The sequence below is a fragment of the Colletotrichum truncatum genome (genome assembly GCF_014235925.2).
Source record: "Colletotrichum truncatum strain CMES1059 chromosome Unknown Contig_0001, whole genome shotgun sequence".
NCBI lineage: Eukaryota > Fungi > Ascomycota > Sordariomycetes > Glomerellales > Glomerellaceae > Colletotrichum > Colletotrichum truncatum.
Window position 1 is genome coordinate 1820582 of NW_027222398.1, and position 19520 is coordinate 1840101.

General features: G+C 50.7%; 4 protein-coding genes across 4 annotated transcripts; 1 reads left to right on the plus strand and 3 right to left on the minus strand.

Annotated features, from left to right (window-relative positions):
* Window positions 1–672: 672 nt before the first annotated feature.
* On the minus strand, window positions 673–993 carry CTRU02_200447 (uncharacterized protein; the record flags this gene model as incomplete). The annotated part of the gene is made up of 1 exon (XM_036718452.2): window positions 673–993. One exon carries the CDS (start codon window positions 991–993, stop codon window positions 673–675), a length of 321 nt encoding a protein of 106 aa, XP_036589452.2.
* Window positions 994–1722: 729 nt separating this feature from the next.
* Window positions 1723–2387, minus strand: CTRU02_200448 (uncharacterized protein; the record flags this gene model as incomplete). Its single annotated transcript, XM_070203691.1, has 3 exons — window positions 1723–1838; window positions 1888–2122; window positions 2175–2387. 3 exons carry the CDS (start codon window positions 2385–2387, stop codon window positions 1723–1725), a joined length of 564 nt encoding a protein of 187 aa, XP_070062273.1.
* A 739-nt stretch (window positions 2388–3126) lies between these two features.
* CTRU02_200449 (ankyrin repeat protein) lies at window positions 3127–5574 on the plus strand (the record flags this gene model as incomplete). Its single annotated transcript, XM_070203692.1, has 3 exons — window positions 3127–3409; window positions 3525–4330; window positions 5095–5574. The coding sequence occupies 3 exons, from the start codon at window positions 3127–3129 to the stop codon at window positions 5572–5574; spliced, it is 1569 nt and encodes a 522-aa protein (XP_070062274.1).
* A 608-nt stretch (window positions 5575–6182) lies between these two features.
* On the minus strand, window positions 6183–8272 carry CTRU02_200450 (leukotriene A-4 hydrolase/aminopeptidase; the record flags this gene model as incomplete). Its single annotated transcript, XM_036718455.1, has 4 exons — window positions 6183–6566; window positions 6622–7016; window positions 7068–7174; window positions 7230–8272. 4 exons carry the CDS (start codon window positions 8270–8272, stop codon window positions 6183–6185), a joined length of 1929 nt encoding a protein of 642 aa, XP_036589455.1.
* Window positions 8273–19520: the final 11248 nt, after the last annotated feature.

Genomic DNA, 19520 nt, shown 5'->3' on the forward strand with positions numbered 1-19520 from the left:
CGTGCCATCTTTGATACGTGAGCGCCACGATGCCGGGCGAACTTGGATAGTTTGCGATCTCGGCTTTGAAATTTGCTGTATAGCTAGATAGCAACAACTCCAACGATTACCTTGTGCGTGTCTTTGGTGTCTTGCGGTGTGGTCGATGATGTACTTGTTGGTCCCCGAGCGGTCGTATAACATGCTCTGAGGGTGTCAATCCCGTTTGAAAGACTGGGTATGCATATGAATGAAACGATAACCTCTTGATCATAGATCAACATTGTTCACCGAACGGACAAAGCTAGGATGAACGACTTGGACCGCTTCGATAACTACCGAATTACTACTGTCTACGCACTTGAGGGCCGAGTTTCGAGGCCGGCCGGCGAGGAACATTGGGCGTCAATTGCCATAGTGTGTGACATCAAGTGCGTGTGAGGATGCTTCTGGATCTCTTGGCTCCTTTTGTTGCCGGATCTCAAATGGTTTCTCCGTCTTTTTCCTCGCTTCTTCAGATTTCTCATCACCGGGCGAGGTGCTCATCAGGTACAAAGTAATCAACCATAGGTCGCCATCCTTCCTCGTCCGTCGTCTACACCGCTGACGCTTTATGCTCGAATTTAGAGTCTGCTAAACTTGGTTCTTCGCCGAATTACCGCGCGCAAGCATTAGTACCTTTGTTCCTCCAACTTATAAAGACTTCCCGTAAACCAACTGCTGCATCTCCCACTCGAGAGGCTTCAACACCTGCTCCTCGATGGACTGGACAAACTCGACGTTGTCGAAGGAGGCGTCTGGGTCGAGGTAGCATTGGAGGCAATATTTGATGGCACTTTTGAACCCGTGCGACAGCTGCCCTTTAAGCGCTTTTGCGTTAAACCATCTCTGCGCCGTGAGAAGATCTGTGCACATGTTTGGTTGTCCGTCCGGACCCAGATCATCTTGGTGTCGGAGGCTCTCGATTGGTGTGCCGAAGTTGAGTTCCAGCAGCATGATGGCAAGAGCGAGCATGTTTCGTTGGTTTTGCGGCGGCGTGTAAGTATCGTGGCTCGGTGCCGAGGCATCTGAGTTTGCATAATCAGTCGCTCTGAGATATCTCATGGGTTGATTAAACTAAGATATCACCTCTATTATACTGGCATGCCAGGGTATGGGTGCTTCATGTCCACCGCCGAATGATCATCGTCCTGGAGCCGTAGAAAGACAATATTCTGTCTACTCCAAATTTGTTCGAGCCACGGAGTATCACCAAGTTGCAGCACGGTAGAAACTAGAGTTACTACGAGACAGTAAAAGTCCGTCACAGCATATTCTCTTCGCTTAATCTCGGGGAGAAGCCCGTCCAGGGTGACAAAGCCACTAGCGATACAGCAAGGTCGGGTCTGTACCTCATATAAGCCCCTAAGAATTCCCGCTGGATCTATCTTGAACCCAACTTGTGGGTGAACGGCGTGCTGGATCGTGATACATATGTTGTTGACCTCTTGTGCAACTTCCAGAGGTTTCGCCACTGGATTTGGATCTGTTTGAACTCCTGCGATAGCAATCCTCACTTTAGGGATATCAACTTTTCTGGAATACTGTTAGCCGCGAGACAAAGAGTACACCTGTTATGGGGCAATTTTTCGTACCTAGGGGCTGCAGAATCCTCGCCCTCTACACAAAATTCTGCGTCAAGCCAAGATGCCTCGGAGAACCTCCAAAGAGAAATCCCGAAGCGTTCTGACGTCCCCATGTCCCTCAGTTGGCTTTGCTTTGCACCTCTCCTTCGCCGATGTAGCCGCTGCTCGAGAAGTAACCCAGCTTGATGACAATCGTGGTCGGCACACCATCGTTTGTGAAGGCCGCCATGAACCCTAAAAGCATTCGCTCGTATGCTCGACAGAGGTGCTACAGACCGCGTACGTGTCTTTTGAAACAGGTCCTCGTCATCTTGGGTAGAGTTAACGCTGTCTGCCCCTTCAAGTAGGCTGCGTAATTTTTCGTTGCTTTCCTCCATTTCCGTCAGGGTCTTGTTGATGGATCGCTGCTTCATAGTAAAATCCACTCGTTTTCGGAAATAGAACTCACGGCGAAAGCCTGAAGTAATAGCCAGAGGAGGGTTTGCGGACACGACAGCTTCCAATCCGGCTTTTTGGATCTTCCAAGGACACATTAGCCAAGTGCAGGGCTTCTCCATGTGGTCTACGAACCTTTTCAGAGCCTTCGATATTAAGATTGGCAGCAACAGTTTCCAGCTTAACCCCAATATCTTTTATGAGCCGCATGCAAGGATCATATGCCCGCCCAAGCTCGTTTTTCATTTCCCAAGCAACGTCTTCCAAACCCCAAAGCACATTTTGAGGGTCACTGATCATATGTTCTAGTCGCTCCTTGTCCACGGTTCGGGCCAGAAGAATGCGCATATTCTGGTCGTATATTGCGCATTCTGAGTCTAGCGCCGAATTATATGCGAAAGTTCCCCTTTCCAGCGCACGAATGCTACCATGGGACCGACAATGTCTTGATAGTGTTCCAGGGCAGCTATGACTAGGGGCACAGCTCCAAGAACAAGTCCTGCGATCTCGGCCATTTGGAATTCGCCTCTCGGTTTCCCGTGTAAATTTGTTTGGAGTGCCTGGGACCTTGTTGACACAAGCTTGGAGTAAGTTGTGGTCAGAAAGTTGTCGGTGGATTTGATGGTAGGCTGTTGGGGACGAATCGGGCCTGCACTGCATAGTCGCTCCAATGATGGGCACAATAATCTCATGTTGCTGTAGCCTCGTCACTTCTGAGGTATTATTGGGCAAGAAGCCAACACGAGGAAATACCGATTAGATATAGCTTGGCTACCCCTCTTTTTACTTTGCCCAATAATTCCGTGATCGTACAACAGATGAATGCTTCTCTGATTTTCTGCGTGATCTCCATCGGCAGCCGCGAACTCTCTATCTGTATCAAGGTACTTTCTTCTTGCACTTTTTGATGGGTGTTCTTGCACTGAAGACTCCAGACGTTGTTCAACTGTTAAGCAGGGCTAGTTACACCCTCATCCTGTTCCCGCCGCATGTTATACGCCGCCAACGGACTAAACTATTGCTTTCGTTGTGAAAGTTGACTTCCAGTGTACAACCGGTCTCCTAATGACAAAAGATCAATATCAATATGGAGACAAGTTCAGCCTTCCCTCTTGCAGCAGCAAGCCAAGCATGCATGGAGGCATTTCATCATCTCTTGACAAGTCTGTCAGCCCCTAACGAAAGCTCCAAAGGCAATCTTCAGCTTCACGTGGTGAATAATCAGCGAGCTCGATTCAAGATTTGGGCCACAAATCTTGGAGCATTACAAAGTGGAAGAGCGTCTCTGGACTTTCGTTTGATGGAAACCTCGCTCACTCAAGCTACAATACTCAAATTTCTTAATGGACTGAAAGTGACCTTGTCTAAAAGTAAGAACATGCTTTCAAATTTAGTCTAACTCGTTCTAAAATTGGGCCTATCGAGGCCTCCTAATTATGAGCTCCTAACATATCAAGTTGAGCAAGAGCTTACACCTTGCGACAGGCACCGAAATAGTTCGAGGACTCAGGGCACCTATCGAGCAGATAATACCTGACAACTCTGATCAGGGCTTTAACTGTTCCGGCGACAGTAGCGGTTCTGAAAACGACAGTAGCGACGATGAAAATAATACAAAGACTGAGCTAGGTCATAACACTGCTGAAATTGACCATGTTATTTCATCACTCATGAGAGTATCCTTCCGAATCAAGGGACCCGGGTCTAGAACCACACAGCTCAACCAGAAGGCCATGGCTCATGAGGAATTGATTAATGTGGATGGTCCCGCGGCTGAAGATATTTTCTTGATTTACTCGGACTATGATAGGCAGTATGTTGAAGAGTTCTTCCGACAGCTTCGAAGAGTCAACGCTGAAATGGAGCTGCATTTGTTTGATGGAGACACTGAGAGCACCGGACCCTCGGAAGAAAAACAACAAGAGTTGACCAACGACCTAGTTGAACGCTGGGCCAAATCGATCACAAGTAGGCGAAGAATTCTTGCTTACTGGCGAAGGCACGCCCGAAAGTTGGCAAAAGAGGAGCCGTCCACAGCCCACACAGTCGTTCCTACGACTGCCGCTGAAGCTGTTTTCCCGTTACGTCCAGCCCAGTCTCTAATGCAGAGTTATGCCAAGCAATCGACTCTACAATCGACTCTATCTGGAACAGAAGCAAAAAGAAACGTTCAGGAGGTGAATGATATCGACACGGTTTCAACCGTGTCTTACAGCTCAACAACTTTAGACGAGTCCAGCTCTACTGGACTTCCAGCCCCTCCTTCAATTACTCCTGGCCAAACCAAAATCGTATGTCCCTGTTGTCATATAATGTGTCCAGTGCGAGAAGTAAAAGGCAGGCGATGGAGGTATGTGCCCAACCCAATTACCCACCTTTCTTATCTGACAGTGTCGACAGGGAACATATTCAACGTGACCTCCAGCCATACCTATGCACCTATCCCAAATGTCCTGAGGCTACCGCTATGTACATCAGCCGAGCGTCTTGGTTGGATCACGAATCAAATGCTCATCGTAGAGCTTGGCGATGCTTCGAGCACAAAAATTTATTCAAGTCAAGAGAAGCTTTAACAGCACATCTTGAAAAGTCACATCCTTCTCTCGGCATGGCTCAAATACAGGCAATGTCGGGGTTTGACAATGCTTCTACTACGAAAGACACACGTAAAGTTTGCCCGTTTTGCTTCTCTCGTGGGCCCTTTAAGAAAAGTCTCGCAGGCCATATGGCTCTCCATATGGAAAGGCTTGCTTCCTTTGCTGCCCCAAGGGACATAAGGGCAGATGTGGACACGTCATCTGGTGAAAAGAACTCTAGAGCTGCACAAGGTGATCGTTCGTCAATATCCCTAGGATCTGAACAGCCTTTCTCTGGAGCTGCTCAAGGTGACCGTTCGTTAACATCCCTTGGATCTGAACATCCTCTCTCTGGAATATTATGGATCAGGGATTCAAAAAGCTTCACAGAAGCAGAGCCTGTTACAACGCATTATGATCCAACCCGTTCTTATTCGCTCATAACACATTCCGTTGTCGAAAAATTGAGATTATCCAAGACGAGATACCCACTGGGTATGGAAATGACCGTCATCACACCAAGTGGCCGAGTCGTCGCCCTCGAAGAGTTTGTCAGCATAGAGCTTGAGGCTCGTTGGTTGAGCGACTGCGATCTTGGTACTTGTCATATCTCTGCTGTCCCTGACCATGTTCTTGGAACCTTTGATGCGGAATTCCTAGCAGGCAAGAAGATAATTGCAAAGCTGCAAGGCAAGGGATACGTCGCCAGAGAAACCTCTGTCTCCGTGAGAATGATAGCGGGCCTTGAGACTCTAAACGCGGATTCTAGAGGGGCTCAGACGAATAAGAAAAGAAACCAGACATTCTTCGATTGGCTGGAAGAGGAAGAAAAAGCCCCGGAAACACATGTTGAGGAGGAGTGTTATTCGGGCTCATGTACAACTATTGATAAAATTACTGGGGTGCCGAAACTAGACGTACCATACCGGGCTGAGGCTGCTTGTTCTCGGTGCACCTAAAGCTGGAAAATCCTTCATGGCATCGGTCTTCCCCAGGATGTTCGCCAAATTTTTCCGTATAGCTCGTTGGATTGTTTTCTGCATCCAGAGACTATAATAGAGGGGTATTTGTTCAATTATGCCAGACTTGATGAAATATCTCTTGAGCGCTTGTTTAAAATTTTCACAAAAGGCAATTTATTCTTTAACTGGGTATACTTTCTTTCCATGGATATGTATTTATCGACAGCTAAGGTTGCTGTTTTGCCCCAGCTCCGGTGCAGATATAAACCCGCAGACGATGAGGGAGTCACGCCGCCGGAATGCTCTGTTAAATATGGGCTTTGGAACTCCAGAGAATTGTTGGGGAAGTGACATATTGAGAGGCTGTGAGTGGAAATACACAATCACATGATAACATGTTGCAGGGCTCAATGGATAGTCGTGCAGTGCTTGTCCGAGCAGCTTGCTATTGTGGGCACAACTCTAGGCATTGTCGGAAAGTTAAGGACTCATCCTTAGTCACATGGAAATAGCGCTCTACAGTGTTTATTTCTTTGAGAAAGCTGCAAAATATCATCTCAGGAGGCTTTTTTTCATTTCATTTATCAAGGTTGAGATTGAATATTCTACACAAGCCCAAGATCCTTCTCAACCATACCGCGGCAAATAGGGTGGTAGAAGTCGCGGTTCTTCTCGAAAGTCTTGAGCGCAAGGTCGCGATCGACTTTGCTCAACGAACGGAAGAGAGGTCTGACGAACTTCATGCGACCGACATGACCCAGAAGTTCGGCGGCGCCAGCGTACGAGGACGTGTCCTTGGCGGCCAGGGCGATCTTGTAGTAAGCCGTCTTGAGCTCGGCGTTGCGCGACGAGACAAGATCGTAAGTCTTTCCGAGCAGGCGGGCGCGGTCGGCGGACAGGGTCTCGGGGAACTTCTCGATGGTCTCGAGAAGGACGAGCTTCTGGTTGCCGGAAAATGAGGCTACGTCTTCGGGAGAGGGAGTGAAGTTCTATGATACGTTAGCTAGGATGTTTGGAAATAGGCAAAGAATCGGGGAAACCCACGTCGTTCTTCCAGTTCTCCGCAAGCTTGTAGCACACATCTGCCAGAGAAGTATCGAACTCGGGCTTAGGAGGCAGACCGGGCTTGTAGAACCAGGTGTCCCAGTCGATGGAGGCGACCTTGTCCTTGATCTCGGAATCACCGAGGCCGTTGAAGTAGGTCAGGAAGGTCTCCTTGAACTCGAAGGAGTCGAGAGACTTGCGCGACCACTTGGTGAAGTAGTGGGGGATGAACTTGTCAAAGGCATCACGGCCGACAAGGCGCTCCAGGTAGTAGAGGAAGTGGAAGCCCTTCTCGTAGGGGACAGTGCTGAAGGCGTCATCGGGGTCAATGCCCTTGTGGTTGATGATGAGCTTGGTGAACTCAGAGTCAGCGCCAAAGAGAGCGACGGCATCCTCTGTTATTAGTTAATAACTGCGGCCTCATTCAAGCAAAAGGGGACTCGTACCAAGAGCCTTCCAGCCGATAATGGCAGAAAAGTCACGCTCCGCATCGCCATGGACAGCCATGCCAATTCTACGCTCGAGGTAAGTCGTCCACCCCTCATTAAGCCAGCTGCTCACATATTAGTATCCCATCACATCCTATTTTCAGATATTAGTTCACTCACAAGTGCTCCCAGCTGCAGCTGGTAACCAGGTTTCCACTCCACGAATGGCTCAGCTCGTGAGCAATGACATCCACATTCTGCTTGTCGCCGCTGATGATGGTCGGCGTCGCAAAAGTGTAGATAGGGTTCTCCATACCACCGTAGGGAAAGCTGGGAGGCAGAACCAGGACATTGTACTGACCCCATCTGTACGGGAAGACGAGCTTCTCGGCGACCTCCATGAACTTCTCCATGTCGTTCTGCAGCTCCCACTGCGACTCCTTCAGCTCATCAGGTCCCGTGGCGACAATGCTCCGGGGGCCAATAGGCGCCGTGGCGATGTCTCCGGATGCGAGAGCAAACAGGTACGACGGGATTGGCACCTTCTGCTCGAAACGGTACACCGTGTTGTCGCCCTTCTTCTCATTCTCACCCTCTACGGCCACACCGGATGCAACGACGGGCAGCGGGGAAGCCAGCACGAAGGTATACGTTGACTTGACGTCCGGCGTGTCCTGGCAGGGGAACAGGGAGCGCGCATGGATGGCCTGGCATTGCGAGAACATGTATGGATGCTTCTTGTTGCTCGTCTGCGCGGGCGTAAGCCACTGTAACGCGGTGCACTTCTCAGTGGTAGACAGGTCAACATCGACTTTAACGATCTCGCCCTTGGCCGCTCCTTGGGGAACGAAGATGTGAAGGGGAGCGCCGTAGGGCTCAACACGATCCTTGAGCTCCCAGGTTGAGGTAGCGGCGTTGACCTTGACGCCGGAGATGGAGAGGAAGCTGGAGTCGAGAACGATCTCCTTACTCTCCTTGTCGGTCAGAGACTCGAGCTCGAGGGTGACGGAACCCTTCAGACACTTGTCCTTAAAGTCGATGGAGAGGTTTGCGGTGGTGTGCTTGGTGAGCCATGCACCATAGTTGGAGAGAGTATTGGGGTCTCTGTTGGCGGCCATCTTGGCGGTTGTTGAGAAGGCAGCGGTACGAGCAGGAGAGTTGGTGGCGCGGGCGAGGGCTGTTCTGAGCGGAATCGACCCCTTGGATATGAGGGATCGCCACATGTGTGTTGAATTCTTACTGCGGAGCAACTGGTCTCCAGATTTTGATACCTCCAGCTCCTCTCGTGATGTCGTTGGAAGGACTTGCCAGATTAGGACTAGAGTTCAGAGCTTCAGCCACAAACCGTTTGAAGACCTGCTGTGCCGCCACATTCGCGCCACAGCCACTGGGCTACAAGACGCTACAAAGATGCTCCTGCTGCCTCAGGCTTCCGGTGACTGACCGTTTCAGCGAACACACCCTCTGCCATCCACCCCTAAGCATCATCCAAAACGACGATGGTTGTATATGTTTCGGTCCCTCTCGCCTGACTGGTCGTCCAATGTCATTGCTCACCACCTCATCGAGATTTAGACACACAAACTCACACACATTCTTTACATGAGATGCACGGCACGTCTCAATGACGAGCTATCGGCTTCTTGGCCATGTTCTAGGCACGACTCCCACCGCACCTCGATAAGCTCACACGGGCATACTACGGTGCATCTATGTGATTCAGCGATGTCCAACTTGCAGCACGGGACGGCCAGCATCTGAAACCAGCACTGCGTTTCCGAGATGGGATCTCCCTGCGTGACGTAGGAATCTTCCGTGTGGGTGTGTGACCCGTGGCTACTATGCATTCCGACTTGGCCTTTCGGTTTCTTCCCCCTGTCCAGGTCGCCCACACCTCCTAAGGTTCTATCCTATCCGCGGAAAGATGTGAGGAAGGGAAGAAGGGACGACGAGGTCAGCAGAATATCTCCGGCTTCTTCCAGGGTGGAAAATCCGGACGAAAACTCTCCTACTTGACCTGGACCTTGACCTGACCCTTGCCTTAGGGGCAGTGGCCCCGTCTACTGGGCAGAATAGTTCGTTCGATGTCTGTTTGGTCCATAGTAGTCAAAGGGTTTCGAAGCACGCCTTTCACCAGAGGGCTGTCCATGTCGCAGGGGAGAGTAAGCCGTGGGAGCTTCCACCCAAGTCCAGCGTGCCCCCCGAGCAAAAGATTTTTCAACAAGCAGCAGGCAGCTAAGGGTTCACTCCCTATTGGGACTGTCACGATGCAGCGCGCGCCGCCTCCTTTTCCCTTCTTCTCACCTCGCATACGGTCCATGGCCCGATCTCTGTACGACCAGCCCTGTTCCCACCCATCTACCAGGCTCAGAATTTTGCGAATGTAATCTTTGAGATGAGCTATCGTCGGCCTCCTGCCCTTTTCTGACGCTGATGTCCCAAAGCTCCGTTCTGGGTTGCCTGAACTGGTCGTCATTCTTCGAAAAGGGCCAGGGTCATCTGCATCCGCCGCCGTGGCTACTGCTCCTCGTAGTCACACCGGCGAGCGCGGCATGGCGTGAGTTGTGGATCCCGCTCCCAAAGGTTCTTGGGAGTTCGTAGCTTTCTCCGGCCAAGCCCGAGCCGAGAGATATGTGACAGGACCCATCTCGCTGCGTAAACGGTTACCATAGTTATCTGAGGGATGCGAAATCATCGCATCCGCCAACGGCCCTCGTGAGCAGCTGCAAAATATGAAGGTGACGCCATAAGAAGGGTGAGGAAAAAAAAACCCCCTACAGACTAGGCCGGAGATCAAGTCCCGTTTCTCTCCATAGCAATATCGCTTCTCGCTACTGAGCTTCGGGCAGAGAATCCATCTTCAGACCGGCGATGCTTTTCAGATCGAAAAAAAAAACCATTATCGACGCACCCCAAAGATGAGCACGGTGCAAATGTCGGCTTCCTGGACTTTGTCCGGTTCCCACGCCGCTCCGAGGAATCTCAATCTCAACATCCATTACCAATAACAAACCCCTCTTATTCATTTACTCAGGGCCTCGCGAGCGGCGAGCTTGTCCGACATCCTTCTTACCCCACACTGGATGGGGTGGCCGTACTGAAGAGAGGGGGGCGTGTTTGGCCCCTGCCATGGGAAATCCACAGTCTTCTGGAAGCCTGCGACCAACCGGAGTTCATACGGGGAGCAGGGGTGGCGCGTTTCTGTGTTGAAGGAGGGGTCGAAATTAGAAAGGGGCTGGAAGACCTCGTCTACGGGAGGGAGGTTATACTCGCCTGGCATACGATAAGATCTGAGCTATTGCGCCGGGAATATCCATCTAATTTTATGATTTTTTTTTTTGCCGATATTTGTTTTGTGGCTTGTGGGCGGGTTGCAACAGAGTGCGTCGTTCTGTCAGGTCTCGACGTCTTTGGCATTGAAACGTCCTGAATGCTGGGACCAACGAACTCGTGTTCATAGTAGTGCGTCTCATCTCTGGGCTAAACTGGGATGAGCCCTCGCTCCCCATGACTTCAACCATCGTGTTGGACTGCAACCCCCCCCTCCCTTGCTTGTCAGCCATGACAAACAAACCAAAAAAAGGCTTGGGATCCAGATACGCTGGAAGCAGGGGTGAGGCAGCAATTTTTCTCAATGCCTTTGAGGCTAGGGGTGAGGTGACGGGGAGAAGGAACACGATGTGTGAGGGGCTTAGGGCGGTTTAGGGCGTGGAAGGGTGAACGATGGCTTCGCACAAAAGCAGGAGGGAGTTGGAGGTCTCAGCGAGATTTGGGATCACGGAGGATGGGCACCTTTCGAGTATGGAGACGGGGGGGCGGCCTGGCTCTGGATGCGTGATCTAGTTGCATCCCACCACGCTGGACGGATTGCAGTTTCGCACCACTGCAGGTGCGTAGTGAGGCCATGCCCTAGACCAGTCCGCGGAGCATACCCGCGGGAGCCAAGACCAGGAAGAGAAGTCTCACGGGCACTGCCTGCCCCTCCGAGCCTAGTCACACGCAATATGGTACGGCGTACGCCCAACTGGACCTGGTTGGTCGACGGATATTAGCAGGTGGTGCTTCCCGGGCTGAAGGGACGCTAGCAATTCAAGCTTAGCCGGATCTCAGGCACAACCACGCCTGCGGCTTCGGTTGGAATTCGCACCCAGTTTTGCACCGGGGTAAGCCACAATCAGCCGTCCAGGAACCAGTCTTTCAACCCTACGTACCTAGACCAAACGTTCTTAGGCCGTTCTTGATGGGAGGGTGAGCATGCGAAGCAATACGTCCAACTCTTTGCGACGATACGACTTTCGCCAATTTTTTTTTATTTTTTTCCTCCTTCCCCTTTCTGTGGCCGGGGTGTGAAGTCTGAAAATTGGGCGATCATGTCAATGCTCAACCGAAATATGCGTTCCCTCTTCAGGATGACAGCAGCTATTCTAGTTGCAGAAGAGGCCCGAGTTCGGGCGCGCGTGCCGTGTCTCTCGGACCCGTTTGCTGCATGCTGCGGACGATGGGAATGTTCAGCGTTCCTGACAGGCCAGGGGCCGGGGAGAAGGCCGTTGTGCTTATGGGGGGCCACCCACGAGATTTTGACATGACAGGGCTTGGCAACATTGGGCAAACCTTAATGCTGCTGGAATAAATTGAATGAGCCCGATGCTGAGGACCGGCCCCCATCCTCTGCCATCTCCACCGGCCTCCGACGTTCCTGCAACTGTGATGGCTTGATCTTGCAGCAGAACCTTAACTGCGACCTTCTATTCATATCTGGTCAGGCCGGATCAGCAGTATAGATTAAGGATGTCGAGCACGACTCAATCGTGTCTCTGTCTCAGTTAATTTGTTGGAGAAAAGCGGCGATTGCGGAATCGATTGACTGTTGATCTCTCCCGCCTGTACGGCACACAAGTGGTATATACGTAGCAGAGTCCACTGATGCGCAGTTCCCGTGACGGGTGTCCAAAAAGTCAAATTATACGACGATTAAACCTCCGCACGTTGATCAACTCGTTGCGAGCCACCATACCCATGTCGGTTTGGGCCGTCTCTCACGGTTGAAGTGCCAACCAAAACTCAAGACTGGGATGCCTTATCTTTGCTTGTCTGAACTTGTTACAGCGTCATGAAAGGGTCATTGTCGCTTGAATTCGCGCTTCAACAGCCCTGTCCACGTTGCTTTCGTCCATTGACAGGAATCAGACTGACGGTAAACTCCGGCAGGCAAGGGAACTATCAGAACCCACATCACCCTACCACCCTCCCCCTTCCCTCTCCCCCCCTTGCTAACCATCGGCTTCGTCTGAAATCTCTCAGTTTCGGCCTTGGTTCCGCAGCGATACAGACGTCTTTGGTGTGGGAGGAGGGCTTCAGCATTGTATGCGTGTACCGAAGGATTGCGTTTTGGGATTCCGGCTACCAAAGCGCCTGCATGTCCTCGTGGCTTCCCACACTGACACAATCTAGACCGTCCAGAAGCGATCTTATCCCGCCCATAGTCATAGAAAAGGGCATGCACCGCGTGGGAATATCCTGACCACTGGCGAATCGTACGCCCTCGACGATTGCAAGACCCGGCTTTTGGATGGGACGGCGTTTCAACCCCGCACTTCCAAGGGGTCCACGAGTGCTCGCTCACATTGCGTAGCAACATCGTTGATCAAGAGGAAAGGAAATGATTCTCGTCTAATCCCGTCCCACATGTGATGAACAGCATGCTCCTGCTCTCGGGTCTCTGTTTGTATCTCCAAGAGTTGCGGAAAGGACACTTCCCCACCTGCCTCACCATCCCTCCTTTCTTCATATCTGATTCTTGACTATCGAATTAGACTTGTTGTTAAATCCTTAGGTCGTCGCTTTAGCCAGCCGTAGTTTGTATCTCATCTCGTGAACACGTGTAGACACTCCTAGTTCCAGGATCCGTAACAAGTCCAAACTGTGTTTAGTCGGGAAAGTTGATGGTAGACAACCCATCATCGGCGGGATGGTATGGGGTGACTAGGTTTCCACGTTGATCTGGCCTAGATGCTACGTAAAACTGGACAAGCCAGTGTCCCCATCAGCAAGAGCTGTAGGCCGAGTTTCGGACGAGTTGCAAGCGTGCGAGGCACCAAACAACGACTAGAACCTCTTTGACAAGGCTGTGGCGCTAAGCAGGGGTTTCCGACAACCTCGTGTCTGGTGCCTGTCCATATCTGCATAGAATATAGGCAAGGCTTACTGGAGGGATTATAGTTCCTCTTGAAACCGAATCCTTACCACTTTTTTCGCAGAGGAAAAGCGAACTCCTGCTTCATCGTTGGCCTTGTAGGCTATATCAATACACCCAGTCTTCCTATCTTGCGGCGAGGCTCGTCGCCGACATGGGGGTGCCGGCTGTCAACCACTCGAGCCGTTATTGCCATGGCTTCGAAGTCAGCGGTTCACCTTCCCTTAATTTTTAGGATTCCAAAGCTTTATCCCCACCGGAGTTTGTTTGAAAGCTTGTTTCCGGCAATTGAGGTTTCTTTCTGGCGGACCAGAGTGCCAGATGAGGGGCATCGACCGACAACGTGACCGACGGCGATATCAGTTGGATTGATTCTGTAGCAACTTTGTCGTCTACTTACGTAGGATTTGCTTGCCATCATAACACTATTAGAGCCAAACGGAGTTGGTACTACAGACGATCAACCAGCTATGCCCTGAGGGAGGGGATATGTCGTAGTGCTGGGTAATAGAGGGTCTGTATGATGAGAAAGCCAAAAGTTATTCCTTGCATATACGTTCAAGCGACGTTCTATGTCATCTCAAGCCAGATTTGGCTTGTTGTATGAACAAAACCATAGTTTTGATGGAGACAGGTAATGCCGTCTTTGATCGTCAATCGAAGATGAGGGACCAATGGCCCTTCAGCGTGGACGGGCCAGGGTCCCAGGCACACGGTCTCAGACACCTGTAAAGAACCTGGGGATCACCTCCTATGGCGTGATAACTTTAGAATGCCGTGGAGCTTTCGGCAGTTGATCGGGAAAGTTCATCAAAAGAGTGTAAGATCAGCCTGGGGAAGGATGATTACATATTAGGAGCCAGATAGCCTGGAATAATGATCAACAGTAGCGTCATTGTCCATTCGTGTCGCTGGGCTTAGTGACAACATGTGCAACCAACAAGATGTATGATTTTCATTTCTGGTTGTCTCGGCGTCTAGTGCTTATCTCGTCAGGTCAATGAGGCCCGGACCATGCGTTCCTCTTGTCGCTCGTTGGCGTAACTCTAAAACCCTCACCGTACCGCCCTGATACTAGGCCAGCAGATGGGAAGCCGGTATTTAACACTCCAGTCACGATGTTTCTTTTGCGTGGCTGGCTTCTGATGATTACTGCCGTTTTTCCTGTCTTCTTGACGCTTGCCACCCATGACTGACTTGCGCATGACCCTCGCCAACGCGTAAGTACCCACAGTTCATCATATGGCTCTGATTGTTCGCGACTCGTTTACGCATAAGCGATGTGAGAATACGACGTTGTTGCAGAGGCGGTCTCAAAGGCGGGGATAAGAGGCTGCTAAGGGCAACGTGAATGCGACGGTGTGGTAGCAGCGCAGGACACCAGCACGGCCATGAACCATGTTGTAGCCGGCCGATCGCAGGACGGATACGTCTCAAGCACAGTGAACATCAGTCTTGAAAGTCTTCGATTCTGTCAGCCAAACAGACACCTACATTGAGACACCATAGGGCGGCCGTATGGCAATTACAGCATAGATGATAGACGTTCGCCCAAGGTCGTCAAAGCCGTTATTGTCTGAGCCTTGGGTCGATCGTATAGCTCCAGTTGACTCAAATTCTTCCAATAAATTGGCCAAAGCAATCTGCCCCATCTCCATACAGCAGCGCGATATTGACATCATTTAGAACCCACGATCCCCGTTCTCATAGGAAAACCCACCAAACTCAGATATTGTTCTGCCACCGTTCGGAAAGTGACGAAACCCCTGCATTAATTGCCAGCTGGAGCAATGTGCTCCAGGCAGCCAGTACCGAGACAGTTTGCCAACAGGGGAGCTTCGTTGGGAGGTCAAAACCAGGACCACCCTGGTTGCTGTTAGGAATAGGGGAGCGACTGGGAGCGGAGACGGCAACCTATTCCAGACGTTCTCGCTGCAAGCGCAAGGATGTCGGAGAGAACTGGATAACGGTCCAAAAATGTATAGCAAAGCTTTCACCCCAGGCGAGGAATGTGATTTATCGACTTGCTGGCCCTAGGTTGTGCATGTGACATGTAATGCATTCTGCATTACGGGAGTTTTATCCCTCAAGAAACTAATGTCAGATTGCTTTTCCTGCCGACTTGTGGAACATGGTGAAGAATTGGGACGAAACATTTTGTGGGGGCTTCACGACAACTGATCGAGGGGGTAAGGTATGTTCTGAAAGTGTCGACTTACTATGTAGTCTTTCGCCAACACAGACTTATTGTCCGAAATTCAAACTGAAAGAAGACTGTTCTTGGTAATCAGTGTCCAAGAATGGTTAGACGACTCCAATGGGTAGTACAAATAGCGGCTCTGAGATTACAGCGTTAAGGTAGAAATGACGTGCTGAGAAAAAGCCTAAAGCTCCCCACGGCCAGAAACCCTTACACAGAACGAACGGCTCGATCGATTGATTAATTGATTACGTGCCCAGTATTCGTATCAACGTAGCCATACATGGTAAGTTGGTAGCACGTGGTTCCCGAAACGGGATTGCGGCTGCACGTTCTCGAGTCAAGTTCGACCTCACTTGACTCTTGCATTCTTACGAGACCCATCAGTATTCTCACAGCAGAGATTGATATTGGGGCCACAGCACGAAAGCAGCAGCGTGGGAAGGACGATGATCTTAAGAACAAGGTTACTGATGGGTCTCGGCATGGGGCCCTTGCTCCCCGGGTCAGAATCCGGTAAACGGGCCTCAAACAAGCCCTCCCGGTTCAAAAACAGAGAGCGAAATGGTGTACGGAGTATTGGTGGTCGGGAAACCGATATGAATGACCCTCATGGTCTTTATTTTTTTTTTTCTCGATAGCAGCCGCTCTGCACTAGCGGTGTGATGGAAAAAGAGCAATATCCATGTCAGTCAATCACCGGAACCGAAGTTGCCAACCGGAGTTTGGTGGAGGCCGAAGCGAACAAGTTGAGCACCTCGAAAGCCCGGGCGCTTTGTCCCTCAAGGCGTGGGTATGGCGGAGAGGCCAAGTTGCGCATTGACGCTGCATGGCCGGCTGAAATATCGCTTCGAGTTTGGTGCACTTTGTCTTTCTCTCAAGGGCAGAAGTGCGTATCCCATAAGGGAGTGAAATAGTTGTTATCACAATTATCAGTGTTTTATTGTTATCATAATTTTTTGGCGGTCCAGGTGCATCCTGGGCATGTCAGACGTTGAGACTGCGCCGCTGTTGCTTTGCGTGGCTTTTGCTGATACAACCGACGTCAAGTGCGTGGGGAGGGGAACGTTTTTTTGCTGGGCCTTGGTAGTGGATGATTAGTGCTGGGCCGGAAAGCTTGGCAGCAGGAATTCGGCGGGTGTTCCGAGTGAGATTTGGGAGAAGATTAACCTGAACCAGTTTTTTTGTTCATGGATGATTCAAAGTGCCGAGAGCGCGTAGCCGGCGTTGGAATGGATGAACTTGGTCATATCTTTGCACTGCCGTTGTACCATCAAAAGATGGAGGACTGCGTCGATGCTGAGAAGTCTGAAAATGCGACGGGTGAACTGGTGGCATATAGATAAAATTACATGCTGCTGACAGAAGGCCAACTGATAAGAAATCAAGGCAATCGGCTGGATCTAGAAGGATTTGAAACAAGTTGTCAAAGAGCGCCACATCTGAGCCTGTTCAAACCCTAAACCGCCCGTGCTGAGATGGTCTTCGGGTGGGATGTGAGACTTCGCGCCCGTGTAAAAGCCCATTGCTCCCGACTTTGGTGTCTTGTTAGTGCCATCGGAACCGAAATCTTAGTTTTGACTCGTGTCTTCCCGAGCCTCCGAAGGAACAGACAAGCTTTGCTTGCGTTGGCGTTAGGCGCTATCCCGCTCGTGCAGTCCTTAAAAAAACAACTTGAACACCAGTAACGCCGATCCACCAAGTTGGCAAGGTGCTGGAACCGATGAAGGGCTTTGCTATCAACGACGTGAATATTGTAAGGAACTGCTTGGATGCCACCGTCTCATAAAGCCAAAAGATGTTGTCATATTGACCTGGCTTGTCCAATCCACAGGGACATTGTTCATGCAAGATAATGCGCGGTGTGCGCCTGTGCGAGTCTCTAAGCGTTGAGCCAATAACGCAAAAATTCCCCGGATCGCTGGGCTGCCAGGAAGTTCCCTTCAAATCAAGCGGAAGCGTCTAGAGAGCTTGAGCGCCGAGACGGTCTGGGTCGATCACCACTTCGCGGCCGGAGAACCAATAGGGTGCAAATATTACTGGGGGCTCTTTAAGTGATGCTGTTTGTATTCAATGCTGTGACACACTTGCAGGTGGTCGCCGCCCGTGGGTGAGTCGTGAAGGTGGTATTGGACAACATCAGCGCCTAACATGATAAGATTACCGTGGGATTCCCAAGTGCTGCTATGATCCGATGCCTGCCGCAAAGGTGAGCTTTGCTAGGATCAAGTGATTTATCAAGACTACATGCTTGTGCGGGGTGATTTTGGATTCAACTTCGGGTCGTGTCGCCCCACTTCCAGTGACTGGCGGAGTACGTGATAGCTTATAGGAGGAGAGTGTAAGTTGACAGAACCAGAACGAAATTGATGAGACACTGACTGGAGCTGCATACTGTTGCCAATTGCTGTCCGAGCGGCGAGCGTGGCAACCACCATGTCAAGATGTCTTTGTGTCCGTACGGAGCTGTAGAAGCTGTCGTTTATCAGATATTCCCCCGCAAAGACAACATCTAGATGACACCCAAAATATTATCCGATGTGATGGCGTCCCTTGGCTAGCGGAGTCAGCGAAACAGGATGGCCAGCAGCCTTTTGGGTCTGGCCCGCCTGCTGCAAGTGAGAGGACGTGCGAACCAAAAACTGGTGGTGGTGAGCGAGGGGCTGTGGCGGGATGGCCTGGCTGGTTCGACGGATGGCTGTTTGACAGGGAATATGTGAGGATGTTGGTGTAATAGAGAATGAGGGGTCTGGACATGCAGTTTATCATCCGAGCACCCGTATCTTCGTGCCTTGCATTGATTGCCATCCTTGACTTGAAGTAGACTATAGAGTGGAAATCCCACGCCGTTGTACCAGAATTGAAGGAACTACAGTAGGCGGTTTGGGGGTGACGCCTGTGTTGTAGGCTTGCTGGATGATGAGAAGCCCCTCAATTGTCAGAAATGGATGGCGTCAATCAGGGAAATCAACATGGCGTGGTGGGTTTCACTACAAGCGAATGCTGCTGGAGCGTTGGGGCTCGTGATGGCGATGATCGGCTAGTCACCCACATGGGCGATGGAGAGAGTCATGAATGAGAGTCAGGAGAGCCAATTGCTAACGCATTGAAGCCGATTATGGGAGCAACGAGACAGTTGCAAGGCCGTGAGTCGTTGTTTAGTGCCTTTCTTGCCTCTCGTGTTGAAGTTGGTGCCGCCAGTTGCCCAAAGCAGATGGAGGGGCAAGGAGGTCGACTACAGGGATTGGGAGGGAAGTGAAGAAAATGCCACTTGACCCCTCATTTTTGCGGCCAAGTGAAAGGTAATTAATTGGCAGGCGCAGAGGTAGATAGGCCTCTACCTAACTACGCGTAATCGCAGAGGCAACACAGGGACGAGTCGGGTCTTGCTTTCAGTCTTGGGCAAGTCGCGCCTGCCGTTCACCACCCGTCAGGCACTGGTTCAACCAGGCAAGTGTCAATGGCAAGTGCAAGTGCAAGTGCAAATGCGACTGCAAGTTCAACAAAGAAACACTCTAAGACTTTCCTACCTTGGACTAAGCAGATCTCTCCCTATCTCAATTTTCATTGCTTATTCGGGGGTTCGGAGAAGAATGGAGAAAGACCTTGACCCGCATGACTGAAGGCAAACCTCGTCGAATTCTCATTGGGCTGTTACAACTGGATGTCGACACAAAGTGTCTGTGTGTGCGCTTATTCCGGTAACTCTCAACAACCAAGTACCTAGTAAGGTGGGATAAAGACAACTTGCTTGCCCCCCCATTTCAGTATATTACAGAAACCGTCAGGTTACATTTACGAGTGCAATTCCTTCTGTGGCAAGTGGTGGCTCAAACCCACTGCAGTGGCTACCCTACCTGACTTGGTCTGGAGCCATTCCGTTCCAGTTGCAGCTGTTGATGTTGCAGAGACATACCACCCGACTCATTGAAACAATCATTTTTTATATATATCTATAAAATAAAATAATAAAGAATAGAAAAAAAGCTATCAGGATGTCGATGTCGATCAGCATGATGCTCATCGGTTATTCGGAGAATGAGGGCATGGAAGGAAGGGGAAGCTTGCCATGTGCACT